The 22,811-nt window shown below is 44.9% G+C and overlaps 1 protein-coding gene across 1 annotated transcript in view; it reads right to left on the reverse strand.

The window, feature by feature from the left end:
* Positions 1–21,762, reverse strand: part of LOC308172166 (laminin subunit alpha-3-like) — a gene marked incomplete at its 5' end in the record, with an annotated part of 92,123 nt that extends 70,361 nt beyond the window's left edge. The window contains 7 exons of the mRNA XM_080547077.1: positions 240–355; positions 1,541–1,638; positions 2,984–3,154; positions 3,336–3,454; positions 5,220–5,337; positions 20,277–20,429; positions 21,496–21,762. Coding sequence (XP_080403203.1) covers positions 240–355; positions 1,541–1,638; positions 2,984–3,154; positions 3,336–3,454; positions 5,220–5,337; positions 20,277–20,429; positions 21,496–21,762 — 1,042 coding nt within the window. The remainder of the gene's footprint in view (positions 1–239; positions 356–1,540; positions 1,639–2,983; positions 3,155–3,335; positions 3,455–5,219; positions 5,338–20,276; positions 20,430–21,495) is intronic.
* Between the last annotated feature and the right edge of the window lie 1,049 nt (positions 21,763–22,811).

The raw sequence follows: 22,811 nt of genomic DNA on the forward strand, positions 1-22,811 counted from the left end.
GTGAAGATACACAAATAAAACAAAATCAACCGATGTGTGGAAAGAGAGCGGGGTGTGTGTGTATGTGTGTGTGTGTGTGTGTGTGTGTGTGTGTGTGTGTGTATGTGGTGGGGGGGCATTCGTGTGTGTGTGCGTGTGTGTGTATGTGTGTGTGTGTGTGTGTGTGTGTGTGTGTGTGTGTGTGTGTGTGTGTGTGTGTGTGTGTATGTGGGGGTGAGGGTGCGAGGGCGGCCACTCACGTTGGCACTCGTTGGGGCTGTCGGCCGTCGCGGCCCGCCACGGCTTCTGGTTGTGACCCGGGCAGCAGCGGTCACACGACTCTCCACAGGTGTTGTGTTTGCACTCGCACTGACGCCTGAGGGACAGGACAGAGAGGGAGGAACATCTGGACTTACTGACACGGGTCTTACCGCTCTGACATTTAGTTGAAGAGAGGAAATCATATACATACAGTATCTAATAATCATGTACAGTTATATATTCATTAACAAGCATGGTAGTAATGTTGCTAGTTGCTAGCCTAGGTCAGACTCCTTGACACAGCGAGGCGAGTAGGTTAACAGACCGGGTCGTAACAGTTTGGGGGCTCGTCCGGGATGGAAAATACATATCCATAGTAATCTTCAACTTCATATCTATTACTATACTATATCTATTACTATATCTACAACAAGATTATACTATGTTGTTACTAGAATTAATAGCGTTACACAGGTATCGGGGGAAACATTGTAAAGTGTTACCGATGTTTCTAAATCCACTTACGTAGACTTTGATGCAAGGTGAACATAAAAAAACTAAAAAACATTGAAAAGTTGATGGAGGGTCGTTACAACGGTTAGAGCAGTTTCTCACGGGCATCACCGTGACCTCGTCGTCCCATACTGCTGTTCATTGTCATACAACACAGGGCCACTGTACGTTTGAACTCTCACGACTTACATGACATCACTCATCTTGACAACAGTTGACGTCACAATCCTTCCAAATTAGGCTTGGCTAAAATAACCCGGTCCCTTCTACAATGGCAAGGCCAGGAAACAAACATGAAGTAATTTCCTCTCTTCAAAACCCACATGGATATCTCCTTTATCTCAAACACAGATGGTATCACTGTGCTCCACCCCCCCCCCCCCCCCCACCCACCCCCCCGACTCCTCTTTTCCTTATTAAACATAATAAATCTCCTCAAACCCAAAGAACACAATAACCCCAATCAACGCTGTTTATTGAAACCAAAACACAGGGCACAAAGAACTTTGAAAATGTACTTTTACCTCAATTATTTACCTCAAAGATTTATTGTTTTTTTTCTTTTGCGGTGCTTATGTAGGCTACGTCATTTCTATTCATGAACTATGAAAGATTTAGGGACATGTCGCTCTGTTACAAATGTCAACAAGGAACTAAACAAAGGAATAGGATATTCTGAAATACAATACAAAAAAAAAACTATAAAAACCCCAAAACATTGTTGTTAATAAAAGACTCATCAAATGTTACAGGGAAAGATGAAGGACAAACCAGGTGCACTACTCACCAATTGGGGGTGTCAGAGTTGCGCCCCCCGCACTCCTGTGCGTGGCCGTGGCAGACGCAGCGTCCTCCGACACTGATGTCTTTGATGCTGTAGTAATACTGTCAACACAGAGGGTAGAGACGCTAATCAGGGTACTGTATGAAAACCAACAGCTGCATTATCAGTAACACTCAACCATATCAACCACACCTAAACAAACCCTGCCAGCCATAGTCAATATAGTCACAGTCAACGGAGGTGGCTGGGTTCGTTAGTGACCTAAGCTAAGGCCTGTAGTAGTACTGGTTTAATACTTGTGTTTGTATATCGGTAATACTCCGATATATGGATGACATCAACGACTGATGTTTCAGCCCCTGGGCAAGGGACATCTCAGGGCATAACCATAATACAGCTCTGAGTCATAGGCAGTCTGATGCCGGATCGAGTCTGTGCATGTGCATCTGTGCTGTGCAGACAGTCTGAAGTTCAATCGAGTGCGTGCATGCTTGTATTTCAGCATGCACACGTGTCTATATGTGTATGTGTCCTACTGTACATGGGTCTGTGTACATGGGTCGGTGCGTGTGTGTGTGTGTGTGTGTGTGTGTGTGAATGTGTGTGTGTGTGTGTGTGTGTGTGTGTGTGTTAGTGTGTGTGTGTGTGTGTGTGTGTGTGTGTGTGTGTGTGTGTGTATACAGTATGTTTGTGTGTGTGTGTGTGTGTGTATAGAGTTGTGTGTGTAGGTGTGTGTGTGTGTGTGTGTGTTCTCCCAGACATTAAACCATGATACTCTTCCCCTGTGCCTGCAGCTCCTGGGAGCTCCTGTCTAGGCCAGTCCTCCGCATTTTCTTCCCTGGGTGGAGGGAATTACCGTGAAGGCTGGACAGACAGCTCTGGCAGGACAGACAGCTCTGGCAGGGAGCCCCAACAAGGAGGAATGTGCTAGCAGAAGAAATCAGGTCAGTGTGTTTGTGTCAGCAGAAAGGTGCCTCCAGGAGGCTAAATGTGTTCCTCGAATAGTGTCCAAGAGGAAGGCAGCGGGTGTGCATGGCAGGTTGGGGTGAGATGATGTCATCGGTTGTGTTCCAGGTAGCCCACTACCGCACCGATCAGCAGAACGCTCGATCGTATTGACGCGATTCCCGGAGAAAAAAAACAACCTCTCCAGGCATTGTGAGATGTGATCACCGTAGCGCAGTGTGAGACGCAATGAAAATGAAGAAGACCTGGAACACAACCGTCGGATTGCCGGTGTGTGCTTGCCAAACAAGCAAGACCGCGGGGGGTTAGATGAGTGCATGAGATGTTTTCAAATATTTCCGCTGTGCTTGATTGAACTTGCCTTGGCGTAATGGACAATGGATTTAGTCCCGTAAAAGTGCTAACCTCACCCATCTGGTACTCCCAAGGCAGACTCAAGCAAACGCTCCCCCCCACGTACGGTGCTTACTGCTTACTCACCCTGCGTGTGACGGTGGGATCCCTCTGGGCCTTGGAGATGAGGTGGCCCAGGAGAGTGTTGGTCCGGAGGAAAACAAGACGGATGTTGGTGGCCTTGGTGAAGTCTCGGAGGACCGGGGAGTAGGTGAAGTTCTTCGACCCCGGGCGGTTGTTAACCAGAGATACCACGATCTGGACGAACAACAACACAACAACACAACCATTACTCACGCATCAATACACCCGCTGTCACTTTTAGCTAGTTATTTCAAGGGGGGGGGGGGGGCATTTTCGATGATTTATTTAGATTGTAGTAACAGTTATATTTGGATTGTACTAGTGTATGTGTTGCCGTTTAGTAGGAGTCTCTCACCTCCCCATTCTCTAGTGGGACAATCTTCGAGTACTCCGTGGTGCAGATCTGGTCGTCATCATTGATAACGCGCCCGTTTGGCTTCTTGCCAAACTTTTCAAGGCACTCCCTCTTTGAATCTGACATAAAAAAATACAAGAAAATACAAAAAAAACGGAGGATTCTGTCACAATCTGTCATCACTAGACTTAACATGACAGAGTGACAGAGTTTGTCTCTAGGCTGGCTAAAGGTCACAGGCTTTGGGTGCTCTTAATTCAAAATCTCAAACACTGGTAGATATCTGCACACAGAGGTAACTCCTACTTAACACAAGTCCTCTTCAAATGTGCTTTTGTTTTGTTTAATCGCTGTTAGTCAACAAGCGATCTTGTGGCTTAAGCAAACCTGGCAGCACAGTACGGTACTCCTCAATTACTTGGACAAACTTTGAACTTTGCACTATTTACGCATGTGGTTCTGGAAGTGTTTCCGATGAACGCACGCACGCACGCACGCACACACACACACACACACACACACACAGACACACACACACACACACACACACACACATCAATCATATCCCTGCCACTGTAAAAACTCCCATATTCAGCTCATCTGCTGACAGCAACAAATTCTCTGAGGGAAACCGATGACTCTCAGTCAACAGTGTATGGTCTTGTTTCAAACCACAAAACATTACCAGGCACTGACTAATACCATATGGACGTATCTGTTCCAGCTTCTGACTATAGCTACTACTATATCTCCCCTGTTGACGAACATCACGATAATAGAAGACAGAAGAGTTTCACAAGAACGTTTGAGAGGCTCGGTTGGAAAGGTGGTAAGCCTATTCTCAGGACAGAACATAAATCGTAATAAAAAAAACACCATCTGAATACCAAGACTGAAATACGATTCAATGCAGACCGGAGAGTTTGTGTAAGACGGTGTTACACTTTCCATGGAGAACAGATTAGGAGAGATCAGAAAAGGAGAAAAAAGACAAAGACGGGCCTCAGTTCAAAAGGAGAGAAGCCGCAGCTGTTTCTGCTAGCAAGGTGTGTGTGTGTGTGTGCACAGGTACTTCACAAAGACTCGGTTATGGCTTCACTGTGAGGGCTGGCAGGTGAACATGGGTATGGAGGGGGAGCAGGGATGTTGAATAGAATAACAGAATCAGAACTCAGAATTAGAATCAGAACTCAGAATCAGAATCAGAACTCAGAATTAGAATCAGATTTAGAATCAGAATCAGAATGAGAATCAGAATCAGAATCAGAATCAGAACTCATAACGCCTATAGTGGTGTTTAAACTGAGAGTTTACTCTGACATCAAAGTGTTCTGGTGTAGGGTGAAGGAATGTGGTCAATCACAGTATTTTTATTTCAGAATGATCCATTCCTTTAACAGCTCACAAACCACAGTGTGATGTTGACATCAGCAGCCTGACTGAATTTTGGATGACCCTGTAAAGTGCCTGCAATCCCAGATGCATTGTGGGTAACATGGTCTGTCAGACGCTCTGGAGTAAGTTACTGTTTAAGTATTAGGATTAGAGTTTCGGATAACAGCACATTTTCCATTGGGTCACAAATCCCTTTCATTTCAATGTATTTCGTCACAATACGAGAATTTCAACCGAGCTTCTATGCTGCATTGAGCAACGAAAACGACAACACATTTGAGTGTTGAAGAAAATGTGAAACATGTGGAAAATAGGTAGGTTTCATGTTTCAGCAGCTTCAACAACATCAACATGTCTCAATATACCATAGTGCACTCCCAAAAGCAGGACACAGGCAACATGTTTGGCAGAAACAGAGAAACAGGAGCCAAACAGACAAATATAAGACAGGTGGTTGTGGCAAAGTTTAAATAAAACCGTAATACTCACGTGCAAAGTACTGCCAAGGTTTGTAGGTTTTCCCGTGGTCGACAGAACGTTCCAGAATCCACAGGTCAGGACGAGGGGAGTTGGCGAATTTTAACAGGACATAGGCCACATGGAAGAGCTAAAGACAAGGACACAAAGTGCACTCTCAAACAAAGGGCATAAAGAAACAAGCATGCACTTAATGATTTTCTGTTTTTGCCAGAAGTCATCACATCTGATCGCTGTGGTTTCCTGTGTCATGGTTCACTAGCACCATCACGGAGCCTGACCCCAGCCGTTTGCACACAGTCTCACAGTCCAAACAATACTACACTTCCTTTCCACGTGAAAGCAGGAGCACGATCGCGTCAACAAGGATAAGCTATTCTTGCCTGCCGGGTCGCAAGACTACAGGACGACAGAACTAATGCTCCTTAAATCTACAAGCTTACAGCCAGTGGGTGAAATACTGTACAGTGCTCTGCGTTTATACTCCAAAGTTTTGGATTTGAAATCAAACAACTACCATGAGGTAATGTATTATTGTACATGTTGGTTTCACCATCCAGAAATTACAAAACGTCCCCCTATTTCAAGGCACCAAAAGTAATGAGATAGATTAAAATAATGTCCGAATGAGTCACTCGTGTTTAGTATTGGTCAACAATCCTTTGCACGCAATAACTTTGTGAAGCCTGCAGCCCATTGACCCCACCATACTGGGTTTCTTCTCTGTAGATACTCTGCCAGGTCTTCTTAAGTTGTTGTTTGTTTTGTTTTGTTTAGTTTTTGACTAAAACCAGGACCAAAGTGTTTTTTGGCCCTGCAGTGAAGCAGCCCTGCAGTGGAGCCTCTGTGGCTGGGCTGGTGATGCATTCTGTAGATGGTCGTCTCCGACACGTCCCGCCGACAGTACCTCCTGCAGAGTGTTCTGGATCCGTGGGACAGTTGTTTCAGTTTTCTTTTACTTAATTATGTTTAGCATTCTTCTGACATCCCCTGTAGAATTCTACAAACCCTGTTTGCGTTTGCTGGGCTCACCATGCTTTGTTTTGTCTTTTTGAATGATTTTTCCAAACGGTTGATTTTGGCAAGCCTAAGGTTTCGCTGTTTCTTGTGTTTTCTAATATGTCAGCCTCAAAAGACCTTTATAGTATAGAGCCAAAAGAACCAGAAATGTAGGTTCACTGTCCCATTACATACACAGGGCACTGTACATGCTGTTTGTCTGCTCGTCGTTTATTTCTCATTTCACAAGAATGTTGTTGCCCTCAAGTGCTCATATTGTAGATGCAGTACAACTGTTGAGCATTACAAAGGCCTAAGGAGACTGATGAAAACAGATGAAAATGGTACAGGTGCACCCTCTCTCTCTCTCTCTCTCTCTCACACACACATACACGCACACACACACACACTCACACACTCACACACTCACACACTCATACACTCACACACTCACACACTCACACACACACTACCTGTCCTCCAAATACATATCTCCACCATCAGAAAACACGGGCTACACAAGAGCATCAATGCTGATTGTTTCCCCCTGCATTAAACATTCTGTCAGGCCTTTACGACAATGTTTTCCACACTCAAATGTTCCTCTCATCATCATCATTCTCATCACCATCATCATCATCACCATCATCACCCCCACCATCATCATCATCAACACCACCATCATCATCATCATCACCATCATCATCATCACCGCCATCATCATCACCCCCACCATCATCATCATCACCACCATCAACACCACCATCATCATCAAGGCTACTTCAGTTACATTGAAAATAATCCAACGCAGTTTTTTCCACAGTCAAAGACTTCATTGTGATGGTTGGCCTAGCTGTTTGTATGGTTTGGAATGACATCCGGCCGCACGTGACATCAACAAATAAACTACACCTGACTGCCTCTCCTCCCTCATACGCGGTGAGCAGGAATTATTATTGTTATAATTATGATATAAGTGTTATTACCCAAAATATCTGACACTGCCAAATATCCTAATATGGCACTCACAAGAGTGAGAAGCTGAAAAGAGCATGTTTGAAATACATACTCCCTCCCCAATATTTGAAATGACTCCATGCATAATGAACTGTACCTATTACTGTAAAAACAAACAAAACAAAAAAAACATGTTATTTTAGGACTGCTTCTAAACTGACTGCCTTCAGCTAGGGTTGAAAAGGCGGAAGGCAGGCCCACACTAGTCGAGGACCTATAGGAACTTCTACAGCCCCAGCAGGCTTTTGTTTGACTTGCCACGCGTTCAAGGATCCAAGGGCTCTCCCTTCATGAGCCAGAGCTATGCTAACAGAGCTATCAAAAGGAAGAGAAAAAGGCTGGGCAATGGAAGTTAGAGACTTGTCAACTACACCCCACAATTAAGTTGAAGGATGGCAAACCCCCAACAACAAGTTCAAGGAGCTCCTGGCGTTGATGGATCTTGTGATGGTTCAGGGGTCAGGTGGGACGGTGTCTGGCCTTGTCCTGTTAGCGGTTGGGCGGTGGGGGAGTCATGAGTGGGACTGTCCACACCGGCCAACAACCATTACACAAACACTTCTAGGGGCTTCTCAAAAAATGTTATTTACTCGAATGAGCCACACAAGAGCCCGATTTTGGCATATTGGTTCTTTGTACATACATTAAGCCATGTTTTTTTTTAACCTTTTAGACTTAATAGAAGCAGAGGACACCAAAACAGGCCATATTTGGCTTGCGGCTCATGAGGTTAACAATGTTTGTTTACCAGAGTGAGTTCACATCTAAATGAATGATGTGAGAGAAGAGCCTAAAGCAGGTGAGAGGACTTAAAGTACAGAAGAAAAAAAACAGTGCTTTCACCAAGTATTAGGCTAGCTCAAATTAAAACCTAATCAGTAAGATCAAAATGAATGAGAAAAATGCTTTGAAAACTGGGATTTGTGAAGGAGTCTTAGAATGAAAGTCCAAAGGAGATTGGAGACGCTGACTTCTCTGCCCTCCTCCCTTCACCGCGGGCGTGTCACCAAGCTAATCAGAGAACACTTCCACCCCACGTGCTACAGGATGCGTCGGGGACAGAAAAAGACTATCTGGAAGCACACGATCAAAACGTAGGCCGCTCTCCTCTAAAAACAGACGCAAGCAAAAGCCTTCCCTGAGAACTAAGACTGGATACTACCACTAGACCGACCGCCGGTATCCAAGAACCGAAGAGACGGAGCATGTTTAGTTCACACGCTTTGAGATAGAGGATGGATGACGTTGAGGAGAGGAGATGGGAGGAGGCAGGGAGCAGGGGAGGAGGGGAGGGGAATGGAGGAGGGAAGTCGTGGGTGGCCAAAGACGTGCCGACTGGCATGTGGGACCATCTCAGATTCCTACCATGCCGTCACATTCTGTGCCCCCCCCCCCCACCCTCATCACTCGACACCCCGCCCCCCCCCCCTCACCCCCGTCGTGTCCCAACTCCAGCGCCAGGGCATGCCAGCGCTCTCAGGAACCTGTCACCGAACAAGTGACACACAACAGTGACAATCTTCCCGGGCCAGAGGAACACACACACAGATATGGAAGGGACAAACAACGGTGACATAATAAACCCCCAACTGCTCATGAAATGTCCCTCCCCAAAAGTCATAAACACACTAAATGATCTCATCAAGAAAGCGAAATAAAATTGCTTTTCACAAGTTTCACAAACCGCCTGAATGCAGCCAAATGTATTGGCATTGATCAACACTATGACTTCGATTTACTGTCACACACACACAGCAACCCCCGTCCAATTCATTTAGAACTAACTGCCGAATCTGGTAATGTAGAAATCGAATGTGATGCCAATTGAGTGAGAGATGGATCAAAATATCTTAGACAGGCGGGGACAGATAGAACCCTTTCCAGGGACAACAACTGCCCCTGGCATGAGTCTGCTGCTTTGTCTCAGGGACTCTTTCCACCCCTTGTCTTGCCAATCTAAATATTCTGACTTGAATTATATCCAACGCCTTTTGTTTGGAGCGAGCCTGAAATATTTCGGTGACATGCTAGTCGTACCAGGACCTAGATTCCTGCTATGTGTAAAGACATGAAACAGATACACATGGTAATAAAATTCCCAGTAACAATAGTGTGTGTGTGTGTGTGTGTGTGTGTGTGTATGTGTGCGTGCGTGTGCGCGTGCGTGTGCGTGTGTGTGTGTGTGTGTGCGTGTGTGTGTGTGTGTGTGTGTATGTGCGCGTGCGCGTGTGGGTGTCTCTTATCATCACACTTCACTTGAATCCACACCCAACTGTAAATCAGCTAGCCCTGGCCCATAGAAACAGAGGGTTATATATGACCGACAGACCAGGGGAGGGTGTGGAGGCTGTCACACAGGTCAAAGGTTAAGCTGTCACAGATATCGGGCCCGACACTGAAACCCAAACTCTGGCTTTTTTTTTTACCCCTAACAGAATTCCTAACAGTGAAACCCACAGACAAAACACACATACACACACAGGGCATTGAATGTCCACATTTCCGCAGTAAAAGTGTAATTATCACCCCGGCAGAGCAGCAGAGGAGGCCGAGACCTCCGCGACCCAACTCCCTTCACACCCTCCTGTCTCCACATTCACACCATCCTCTCACTGTATATTTACCCACACTCACACGCCCACGCATGCACGCACACACACGCACACACGCACAGACACACACACACAAACACACACATAAATCAGATCTTATAACACACCAGCACCACTTCCAGCACTAGCGCCCTCTGACAGTCCATGCCCAGTGTGTCTGTGTGTGTGCGTGTGTGTGTGTGTGTGTGTGTGTGACAGTTGAGCCATGATGAATATGTGCCCCTAAGCGTGAACTGCCGTGTTGTTGCCTCTATGCAGAATTCCTTCACTGACTTCACACATGCCTGCGCTTCAGGTAACGGAGTCAGCCAGTGTTCCCCCCCCCCCCTCCTCGAGAAAAAAAAAACATACTCCCACCGAAAGGTCCCACAGTAAACGCCTGGTTGCGTGACTCTTTATGACTTTCTTTCGCTGGCCTGCCTTGACACGGGGGTCTGTCAAATGGTAATCTCACTGTGTTTATCAAATGAACTGCACTGATGTACTACTATTTCATGAATACTGTAGCGTCCTGTGTGTCCCTGTACCTTTAAGGCCACCTACTACTACTACGATGTCGTTTACCAATATGTCTGCCTATTTCAACCAATACTAGTACGATGTATACAAACACAACGATGGAATCCACATTGTCTCTCCGAAAACAAAAGAGGCGCTTGTCATTCTAAATACGCAGTTCGTCAGGAGTGTTCATTCACACTTCAGAAACAGAAGAAGTGATTTTTGTTGGATGTATTCTCCATAAGAAAACTATAACGTTATACACAAAAAACACACAAAGAATACAAGAGTCTTGTCAGCAATGAGTTGCAGGGCGTGTGTGTGTGGGGGGGGGGGGAGAATCCTAGCAGATAGAAGCCATATAACAGAGGTCCTGAATGTGTCAGTGGATAGAGAGTGTGTGTGTGTGTGTGAGTGAGTGTCTGTGTGTGAGTATGTGTGTGTGTGTGGGGGGGGGGGGGGGGGGTGGATAGAGAGTGTGTGTGTGTGTGTGTGTGTGTGTGAGTGAGTGTCTGTGCGTGCGTGCGCGTCTGTCTGTGTGTGTGTGTGTGTGTGTGTGAGTGTCTGTGCGTGCGCGTCTGTGTGTGTGTGTGTGTGTGTGAGTGAGTGTCTGTGCGTGCGCGTCTGTCTGTGTGTGTGTGTGTGTGAGTGTCTGTGCGTACGCGTCTGTCTGTGTGTGTGTGTGTTAGAACTGAGGAATGCAAGGCTGCAGCTAGAAGAGGCATCACCTTCTGTTGCAGCAGATCAGGCGTGCCAGACGGACTGACTGACGGACCGACAGCCATGGACAGAGAGCTCCATGGGGGTGGAGGGGTTTTAGGACAACACAGAGACGCGCTCGGTCTGAAACAATGCAATCTACAACTGTTTGTCTGTCTGCTGAATGAACAGGTGGTGGATTGAGTGTGTGTGTGTGTGTGTGTGTGTCTGTGTGTGAGGGAGAGAGAGAGAGGGGGGTGGGGGTGTATTTCTCTCTGTCTCCGTGGTTGGCATTCACCTCTTACCAGGGACCTCACCCATTCAATGATCCTTTTTTAAAGGGATGTGCCAATGACCTCCACCCTATGTGGGCTAGACACAAAGATAGTTACAAGAGGCCATTTCGGGGCACAGTAAAAATGTGATGAACGCATGTTTCTACAGGCAAGCGAGTCCACAGCCTAGTCGTTGTAAAGGTACAGCTGCCGCTCTGCTTTTGTCTGGCATTTTTCTCTGTATTACAGTTGATGAGGTATTATGGCTGGTTAAAAGCCATGCAGAGTTTATGTTTGGTTAGTAAATAGAATATCCAATGTTTCGAAGGGGCCTCTTTGCTTTTAATCAGATTAAAATTGCCCATTTCAATGACAATGTTGACAATGGAACACTGTTTAAATTAACAACCTTTTTAAATAAAACCATACAGTTGGCTACAATACCAATTTCATCCTCCAGAAAATACTTTAATTTAATATAATATTACAACAAATAAAAAATGTTAATAAAATGTAACTCTGATGTACCGATACTGTACATTATAAGAAGGAAGAATTCATGGTATTAATGACACAAGGAATGAGGGTAAAATCATGTTACACAAGCAACTAACAAAAATGTATGGAGGTGTATGCTCAACACACATGCTTTGCCACCAAAAATTGAACTTTTTTTTAAAACAGAAGGAAATGGAATTTGGGTTAAAATGGTTAGTATAAAGCAGGGGTCGGCAATAGGCGGCCCGTGGGCCATTGCTGGCCCGTCACCAATAATATTTGGCCCAGCAGATTATTTTGAGAATCCACTTTTTTTTTTTTTTTTTTTTTTTTTTTTTACAATATCGGACCGACAGTCCCACACCGCGCCTATAATGTCCGAATAGAGAATCTACCACCACCTGAATAATGCTTATTGTACTTTTATTCATGTTGAGAGTGAATGACACAGGGACAGACAATCAGGCAGCGGGGTGCACCGAAGCGCACTGACGCTGAACCCCTCAGAACCCCTCATAGTGAATCATAAGCAGGTGGACACGGCGTGGTGCTGAAATAGCCGACATGCGGTGTGTGGTTTGAAAAAAAAATAACATCCGCTCATTAAATCATTCAAACGTAATGTTTACGTATGTGACTGCAACACACATATGAACAGTAACAAAGCAAATTCTGTTTAATTTTCTGAAAAACATTGACAACAAAATCGGCGCAAAAGTGGTGGTAGGCCTATGCTCCTGAAACGACAGAGCAAACGCGCTATTAGGGATAATAAGTACAATGAGCCATAAGCCATTCATTCAAAAATATACAAAATACAATTAGGTTATTAAATACAATAACGACAGGCTTGGTACACTTAATGTGAAAAGTGGCATCTCTCATCGGTCACTATTTGCTTGATATCTGGTGATATTGACGTCACTTTAATCCGCAGGCAGTTTTTTTTATTTTTTATGCATCTAACGATTCCTTCGTGAGTCTTTATCACATTCATTGAGGAAAAGGATGACTCGCATGTATAGAAAGGGAACATTGTGAGCACGGAAGATGTGAGTCTCACAACGGCTTTGCATTGATGAAAAGGATGAACGTATAGTTCGCTGTCCATTCCTGTTTAAATGCCCTGTTTTCACCGTCAACTTTCCTCTTTAGACCTTTGGAGAGTGACATTATGTTTCTCTTGCTAGTTAGCAGGTTAAATGTTTAGCTAACTTCACCCGACACGCAAACAACCAATCCAATAATAAATAATGTGACCTTGTCTGGAGGAGGGGGGAATCATTCAGAATAAAAGTATGTTAAATAATTATTAGAATAAGTTAGGCTGCGAAACATCGTCAGTCCACACATTTATTATTCAAAACTATGGAAAAGGGTAAAACTACGTTTCAACGTTGTTGAGAATCACAACACAAACTCACTAGTCAAGCCTAATACTGCAACGAAATGGATTGGACTGCTACCTAGTTAATTATAACACTACTTTACATTGTTAGCAGGCTCACAAAACAAGCTGTGTTAGTTGACTAGCGATGTGTACATTTCTCGAAAGAAAAGTCAAAGCATTAGAACGTGTCACATTTTTTAACAATCAATTACTTAAATTATGTTCGGGCCCGCCATCTAGTGGCTAATTTTTTTTTGGGCCCGAGGCCAAACCTAATTGCCGACCCCTGGTATAAAGCATAAAGTGTATACATTTCACGTATGGTTAAAAGGTTTAACAACTAAGCTATATGAATGAATGAATGAATGAATGAATGAATGAATGGACTTTATTGTCATTGCTACAGTACAGGTACCAAACAACGACATTTAGGAGGGGTGGCTCCCCTGGTGCTGGGAAAGGGAAAAAAAAAACTTTAAAAAAAAAATATCACAAGAAGGGAAGGAGCTGGTTTACATAAATAAAGGCTATGTACACAATCCACTGTACTATACTGTACAGATAGATGACTAGGGTTGTCATATTGCACAATAGTATTGTTTCACGTTATTTAAAGTGTCACAGTTTGCAGGCTTGAAATGTACATGTTTGTGCCTCAGCACTACACCTGATTTTTTCAGTCCAGCAGCTGCCATACAATCCGTCCAGACTGTCCAGGGCCCAGAACTATGTATCAAATTCAAGATACAACAATTGACACAGCAATCCATTCTATTAAATTACAATTCTGAAATTCTTGCTACAAAAGGCAAGCTCCGTACAAAGGGCCTTGAACAGTCAGCCCTGTGCAGATTCTGCCACCAGGAAACAGAATCAACGGATCATCTATTTTGGTACTCTTCCCTCTGTAGGCTCACTTTTGGAGTCAGATCCAGGAATGGAAAGTTATAACACATCAGTGTGCAGATAGACCTGCAATCTATATATTGTTAGGGGATCTGAAGAACCAAGCCCATTAATTGGGAAATATGATTATACTCATAGTAAAAATATTTATTTTTAGGGACATTTCAGCCGAAATTATACAAATGGAGGTTCAAGACCATCCTAAAACATCACAGTAAAATAGCAGGATGTATTGCAGTATTGCTATATGTATAGCAGCACTACCTCAATTAGGCCCCTATACTTTCTTCTATTTACCTTTTGTTTCTTTTTATTATTACTACTCGATCTTTTCAGTTTGTAAAGTGTCTTTGAGTGTCTAGAAAAGCGCTATATAAGTCTAATGTATTATTTATTGCAAAACGAAATAGTACAATTGTAATATAGTGGGGAAGATGGGTTAACCTGTGAACATCTAAAGGTTGGCAAATTACAATAAAGAACTGATTAGCCTAACCGCTTTACTTATTAATCTAAATGTGTGTATATTTGTGTAAGTATTATATGTACCTTACCATGGACTGATAAATAGCTGTACAGTAAGTAGAAGTATAATCATTTTTTTCTTTTCATGTCCTTCAATTAGGGGAAGGTGGGGTAGGGTATAAAAGGGACTCGAAATAGTGTGAACAATGCTATCTGAACTTAAATTCCATTAACTAATTCCAAAGCTGATCCAATATTTATCTACATATACTTCAATGCCACGAAAGTGTTTGAGACCCACATTGCCAGACCTGGGCCGATAACAACCATGTTAAGCCAAGCAGGGGTTCACATAAGGGGTTCATATAAGGCTATCAAAAATACATCCACATCATCTAGGAAAACTCTATGGCCGCACCGTGCGTCAATGCCTGCGTCAGTCGGCCTATCGCCCCTGATTACAATGTCTATGTATGTATCGCCACAGGCCATGAAGAGGTGGACAGCCTATATCCTGAGTTAACTCCCCCCCTCCAGTTTTCCACGACCGTGCTCCAGGGCAGCGTTAGGAAGCTCAGCGGGTCCCGTGATCCGGCCGTGAAGCCAGAGCCATTGCTGCTGCTGCCACTAACCAGCTTCGCCTGCTAGCGAGCGGAGCTGTAAATGTGAGCATCAGACACCCGGCTGGCCTGGCGCCCACGGCCGGCGAGGCTAAAGACAGGAGCTTACATCACCTCTGTCATCACCACAGCCAGGTCGCTGGAACATGTCTGACAGCCAGACATGTCTCCATAGAGGGAGGCTACTCTAGCGACGGTAAACATTGAGAAATGTATATCTGAGGCGTACGTGTTCATTAATAGTTAGGTCCTCATTGTCAATACACCCAAAATACATATAAGAGCCTAGAGTATGAGTGGGGAAAAAGTGTCTACTGTTCAAGGATATCGATAACTATCGATATCATTCTTCAAGCACCAATGGGTATATGCCATTCATTGAAATGGCCGTTGAACAGCAGTAGAAATTGCAGATTGTGCCTTTAAAGAGAGGTATTTTGAGGTTTGATAACCACCTTGTCTGTCCATTCCAGAGACTAATTTCAAAGGTCTGTTGTTATGTGAATCGTGACAGGCTAAAGCGGTGCCAGGCGGGTCCGAGAGATCAGGGGACCTGCCAGCGAGGCAGGGAGTGTGCGTGCATTAGGGGTCCTCTCAGTCTCCACACAGTTAAACACAATTCCACCCCTCCCCCCCCCTCCCACCCCCCACACCCCCCTCTCCACAGCTCCTCAATCCATTTACCCCACTGAAAAGAAGAAAAGGCCGGGTCACTTTCAGAAAGACCTTTGTGAATATCTGACAGCGCAAAAAGGATGTCACACAATACAGCCTACACGGATTCCGGGACAAAAGAGGGCGAGTCGTGCAACTGTTGCATATAAAACGTCCAGACCACACTTCAGCGGGGGGGTGCGAGCCCCAGAGAGACAGAGCGGATTAGGTTTCACAGGAATTATTTTTTACTGACAAGAAAAAGAGTTCTTGAAAGGCCCCCATCTTTCCATCTTTCCATCTGAGAGCATAACATACATGACTAGAGATGGATATTACATGAGCCAGAAACGCTTCAGAAAAACGCTCTCGTGCTCTCACCGACCCAGCTCTTGATACAGTCTCTTTGCTTTTTTTATCTTCACAGTTCACACCACTTAGCCATTCAGCCAAAACTGGCTCACATTCACTATCACAAGCCACCCACCAGAACTAATGCCACCCTATCAGAGATCAAACAGAAACAGAGAGCTTTCAGGCCTCTGAGTGCCCCTCCCCCCCATCCAACCACAAGTCATCTCCCATCAATATTCCCTAATTCCCATGACATACAGTATCCAATCTGATATACTCTACTAAACCAACTCTCAGGCATTAAAAACAACATCCAAAAGGGTCCAATCAGAAATGAAACAATTAGTGCCCATTCAGTGGCTAATGCCCACCAATCAGATCCCTCTCTGTAACATCATATGACGGACAGCGGTATGAGCCCTGGTATGTCAATCTCACATGATCTGGGGCACTCAGGCAGATAGGCACATGTGGTCAGGCATCCTAAAATACATTCCCCAGAAAAACGGCTGGGGTGACTGGGAGGCTGGGAGGCTGGGAGGCCTATGGTGCCAGTGTTCACTATGACAACCAGTAGCCACCACAATGTCCTCTAAATATATATTTGTTTAATAAGGCCTGATATCTCGGCAACACAAGGGGGTATTCCATCAACATCGCTAAAGGAAAATCCAAGTCTTGCGGTATAAGGGGTGCAATGGGGTTAAACAGGGAAGGGATGGGAGTGTTTTTTATATACAGTATTATATATAGTCAATAAAAGCAATTATTGTTCAAAGCAAAGGCAATATATTGAAAACAACAGAGATTACAGTATTATGGGAATAAAAAATAAACATTTTTAATATCAAAATAAACCCTGGCAGGACCCTATCTCCTGTTTCCATAGCGTGAGGCGGCCTGATGTACAAGTACACCCCCTGGACATGACGCTGGTACGTCGCAGGGTCTTTTTTCCCCCTTTTTTTTCCTTCTTACTTTGTTTTTGGTAGAGCTCCATTGCCCTGGAGACAATTGGCATATAGGCTATAGGCTACACACACCCATTACTGCCGGTCCTGTTGCTGTTAAGAACACAAAACAAGCCCCCCCCCCCCCCCCCCCTACACCCCTGACTTCCTTGTACGAGGGAATTCAAGGTCATCCTCTCTGACAGTGCAGATTTGTAATGGGTCACAGGTCAGAAGCCCAGAAGATAACACAGGTGGGGGGCTACTTGAAATACGCTCGCCTCAATCAACATAATCCAGAAGCGGTGGAAATGTTTTAAACAAGGTTAAGTGGCCCCTCCCAAAGAAAGCATATACCTCATAACATTATACTCATAACACACTTAACTCAAGATTCAAGGCAAGTGAGTAAAGAGTAAGAGAGTAAACACATAAATCCACAAAGACAAACGTGTTGTTAACGCTTGTGCAATTACATCATTTAATGTTCCGCCGAGGTTTGCGGGATCGACCGCTGACGGATTGGTGGAGCAACAAACGTGCATGAAAAAGCGCCCTTCTCTTTGAACCTTGCCATTTCAACATAAACATAGACGGTGGCATTATCTAATATCCGCTGTGAGAGATGGAGATAACACTAGCCAGGGGCGGCACCTGTGTTCCTCTTTTAAAGAGACTACAAAGACCATTCGACTAGAACCAGCCCTCACCACCATCTCCCCCCGACCGCATCTTCTATTCAGCGCGTTAACAGAATCTACACGAGCTTTGAAAGCCGAAGCTAGAACTGCTTCCTTCAAACCACATGAGTCAAGGTGATTCTATTCATGCTTCAGAGAAACGTGAGCGAGTGGATTGTGTTAAGGGAGAAAGGGAGTTAGCGAGCACGTGGCAAAAGAGTATGAAAGAACCTTGATATTCTTCCTTCTGTTTGAAGGTGCATTCACACATGCTGACAGAGATTGTTGTGGCTATACAACCTCTTCTGATAGTGTGTTTCAGAAGTCCAATATTGTTGGACAGTGCATCTGTAGGCTACTGAGAGGACTTGGAAGAGAGGTGGACTGATTTCTTTCAGAAGACTCTGACAACACCATTCCTTATCAACACACCTCAAAGAACATGACATCTCTACAACTGGGGAACACACATACAGAGGTGACCACATACACACATACCATTCATAAAGGTCCAGCATGTAGATTTGTAGTTGAAAATATTGCAATATTGTCCGGACAAGGCGCAAAACGACATGCTGCACCATTAAATCCTCTAAGGGAGAACGACCTTTCAACTTTAAGTGTGACTGCTTTCAACACTCAGCTGCCAGTCTCTTTCCAGGGAATATCATTCTTTCTCCTGTAGTAAATAGTGTCTGTGCAATGTACACAATTACATATTGGCAGCCAATCCGACCCTAATTGGTTTACCTTAAGCCTCAGTTTTAATGGTGCCAAATCAGTCTGAGCGAATCAGTCAAACAATCTTGGGAAGGCAGCGCTCCAAAAATATCACAATTTTCAAAACAGCTTTCTTCAGGAAAGGAGATTGTATCTCAGCACCCACAGCTTCATAAATACATTCCTGGCATTACGAAAAAGATTTAGGGAGCTAAAAACAAACGGGTGACGTTTAGGGGGAGGGGCCAGGTGAGGTGAGCTGGTGGGCTGAACCTTGGATCCTCAATGGGTCACAGATGCTGTTTGATGGGCGGGGGGACGGGCCAAAGTATGGGTAGAGGGCAGGACAGAGGAGGGGAAGGGAGTCATGTGGTTGGTAGTCTCAGTCAATACCCCTCACCCTGCCATTTATAGCATGCCTTAATGCAGTAATACCACTTTCCCTACTCCCAAATAAACGGAGCATTACCACGTCTTAAACACAGCCGTCCCTTGCGGCCCGGCGCGCATCCTCGCCGTCGAGGGTCAGTGGGCTATATTTAGCCTCTCACAGCCAGAGATGGTCATAAAAACAGAGATGGAGAAGCTGTCGCCCATTCTCTTCCCACAATCCTCCTGGGGAGGGGGGGGGTGGGTGGGCGGAGGGACATGGATGCGGCGAGGTACTTCTCACTTTTAGTACTTTCGGTGGTCTTGGGTTGGTGCCCGATCCACAACCGCAGACAAGATCAACCTCACAACAGGTCCACCTCTCCACCGCTCCCCCTCCTCCTCCTCCACCCAGCCATCCCTTCAACATCCCTCTGATCCTTAATCCACAGACAGAATTCCTCACCCTTTTTCCCCTCCGAGCGTATAATTGAGCTTGAGGGGCAACCTCATGGGCAGCGAGCCAAACCCCTGCAGCAGCCACGGGTCATAATGGATGCATATTCTCCCCAGCCAGAGGGGCATTATCCTGTTTCATTCCTGGCAACAAGCCAGGTGCGGGACATCTTTCACATGACTATCGCCGTCTCAGACAAGGAAACTCACACTTGTAACACAAGTATACTGCACTCAAACTGACAGGAGAAAACCATCATTCACATAAGGTGACTGGATACGAACAGCCAATCCCAAATGCCTTCACACACGTGTACTGTACAAACACCTTCGAATGCCTTCGTGTACAAACACACACACACACACACACACACACACACATACACACCATCAACCACTCCTCTCCATCATCTATCACATCAGCAGAGCATTCTCCATTCTTCAAACATCCATGTCAATGCCCAGAATTAATATCATAACACTGAGCAGTGCAGTGAAGAAAAACACAAAAACAAACCAAATCCATCCAGCCATTCTCCAGGCCTTCTTCTTCTTCTTGTAACTTGGTATACTTGTAGTGTGATATCTGTCTGCACCACTGAAGGCAGGTCGCCACCTCACACAATGACATCATGTATCTCACACGAGCAGGCCAAAAAGCTGACAGAGAGAAAACCTTCCCTCATAATTCACTCTGTCTGTAACATCCCGACGTTACTTTTCATACCCTCACCACAGAAGCCTTGTCCATCAAACAACAGGCACCAGCAGGTAAAAGACCTAAACACTTGGCTGTGTGTCCAATCAAAGTCACATCTCCCAGGGATAACAGTCAGTGATCCACCTGGATTCGAACCACACACGTCTGTTGTTAACCCGCTGAGCTAAAGGCCGATGCGCTCACCTGTCCCAGGTCCAGGGTGATGTTGACCTGGTTGTTGCCTTGGCCACGGGAGAGAGGAGGGCTCTGCCACCAGCGCTCTGTGCCATCGATGGCTTGGGTCACTGGGTGGGCCTTGTTTGGGACGTTGGCGTCGCAGTGGTCACAATACTGTCCCTGTAAGAGAAAGAACACGGGATGATGTCACTCTGAGTTAAAAAACAAATAAAAAAACACAGATACAAGCAGTGTTACAAACACAGAGTTACACTATTAAAAAAAGTTGCACAAGTTAAAAAGTTAGTCCAATACAGTCAAAGCCAAGGTTACATGCAAAAAGTTACAAAATAGGTTACATGCACACACAATAACTAACCCCCCCCCACACACACACACACACACACACACACACCACACACACACACACACATACACATACACATACACATACACATACACATACACATACACACACACACACACACACACACACACACACACACACACACACACACACACACTTTGCAGTGCAGGTCCTCTGGTGATTGTGTAAGCTATTGTGTACTCAACATTCGAATAACAGTAAAACGATATTCAACCAGCAATAAAGCATGTTGAAGGAATGGGACCCCTTCTTTGTGTGATTCTGGAGTGATTCACAGTCCTGGGGGGGCAATGTCCACTGTTCAGGGAAGGCTTTCCTCTTGGAAAGCTCAGGAGTAAAAAAAAAAACAATGGTGTAAACTATTTCTGGCAGGTGTACAAGTTGGTCAGAGAGGCAATGTTGCCAATGTTTCCCAGGGGGCTCTAGTGACTCACTCTGGAGCCTGGTACTCTGGGAGCAAAAGCAGGGAAGTGAGGAACATTCAAGATGTAGCTCAGAATATGATCATGGGAATATTGTGCGGCAACAATCTTTTTAAAAATATATTTGGAAACACTTTCGTGAAACAGAAAGTGCATTATGTTTTGCATAACAATTTTGCATTATGTTATAAACAATGTTTTTTAGTCGGCTATTAGGCTACTCAACCACATTGGCATAGTGTGTATGACAATTTAGTCATGTTATTACAACAAATGCGCACGGATATGGCCTGTTTTTGCCTTTACGCACGTACGCGTCTTTGTATAGGCTACTTTAGTCTACATTTTACAACCTAAAACAGCTTGATATAATAGCCCATCAGCACTTCAAAACCAAACCACAAAACCAAACATCCCAAAGTCATTCACCGTTTACCTGTATGGTTTGACTGGGAAGTCCCAGGGTCGGTCCTCCGACCAGCTTACAATATAAATCTGCCCTCGGTCTCCCGGTTTCATCTTGGCCGCAAGTTGCGGTGGCGGAGATCCGTGAGCCCTCCGCGAGGTTAAAGTACGGGGGGCTCAAACTAAAGCCCGTTATTTGGTTAAAAGCCGCTTGCGCCTTTATTACGGTCCCCAAAAACAAGAGCGTAAAAGTACATAATAAAGCGGTGGGATGAGCTCCCTTCATCCCCCTCGCCATGTTCCACTTCAAGAATCCTGAATGTTGATGCTGAAGGTAATCCGCAGCAGCTCGAAGTTCATGTTATCTAGAAGATCTCCATGAAATAAACCACGCACACTAAACACGCACACTAAACACGCACTCTACGCATGAAACAATCCCCTTTGATCCCGGTGCAATGGAACGAGTCGTGCGTGCGTGCCGCTCAGGTCCGCTGATGTAAAAGTTTCACTTGCTCTCGCAGTGTTGCGCCTCTGTGACTGTACTGTACTCCCTCTCGCCAGCATGTTTCACCGCGAATCAACGCTACTGGCTCCCGTTTCTCCTTAGACAAACTCTAACTCTGTGCCACCCATGGGGGATCAGGTGTCAGGGAGTCGGAGCTATAGAGTTGCCTACTTTTGAGGGCAAAGGTCTCGAAAGCTCAGCACTGACTCACTCACGTCACGTCCCTGCCAAATTAATTACAATACAATAAGCTGCATGAATATTATTCATTAGAGCCTAGGTCCTCTGTGGCTCACTTGTGGTTGGCATTGGCAACGCTAAGGTTGTGGATTCCCACTGGGACCACATATCGTGACGTTAGAATTATAAGGTTCTATCTCCATTTTTGGTCAAAATTGAGTTTTTTACATAATCTGATCCATTAGGTGTTTATGAATGCCTGTGTGGTGTTATTTTTTAAAATGTTGACATTTTTGAGTTAGTAATTCATAAAATACAAAGGTTCCATCTCACAAAATATAATGGAATGTAAAAACGTTGACGCTCAATATCTCTGAACTACCCTAAACGGAGATAGAACCTTATCATTCTAAGCTCATGAAGTGTCTGCTAAAAATGACATATTTATATAGACACTATTGGTCACCTGGGAACCTCTCAATCCAGGAAAATTCAGCATTATAAGGTCATTGATTGTTTGTGCACTATACGCATCCTTTAACGAGCATATGGTTCACTGTCTGTAACTGTGTGTGCAATTACAATCCCTCTAGGTTCAGTCACGCAAGCATTCTGCAAAGGCTGCAAGTGATCATAATGGCTGCATGTTAAGGCATTTG

Source organism: Nansenia antarctica (assembly GCF_963989245.1).
Source record: "Nansenia antarctica genome assembly, chromosome: 16".
In the NCBI taxonomy this organism is placed as follows: Eukaryota; Metazoa; Chordata; class Actinopteri; order Argentiniformes; family Microstomatidae; genus Nansenia; species Nansenia antarctica.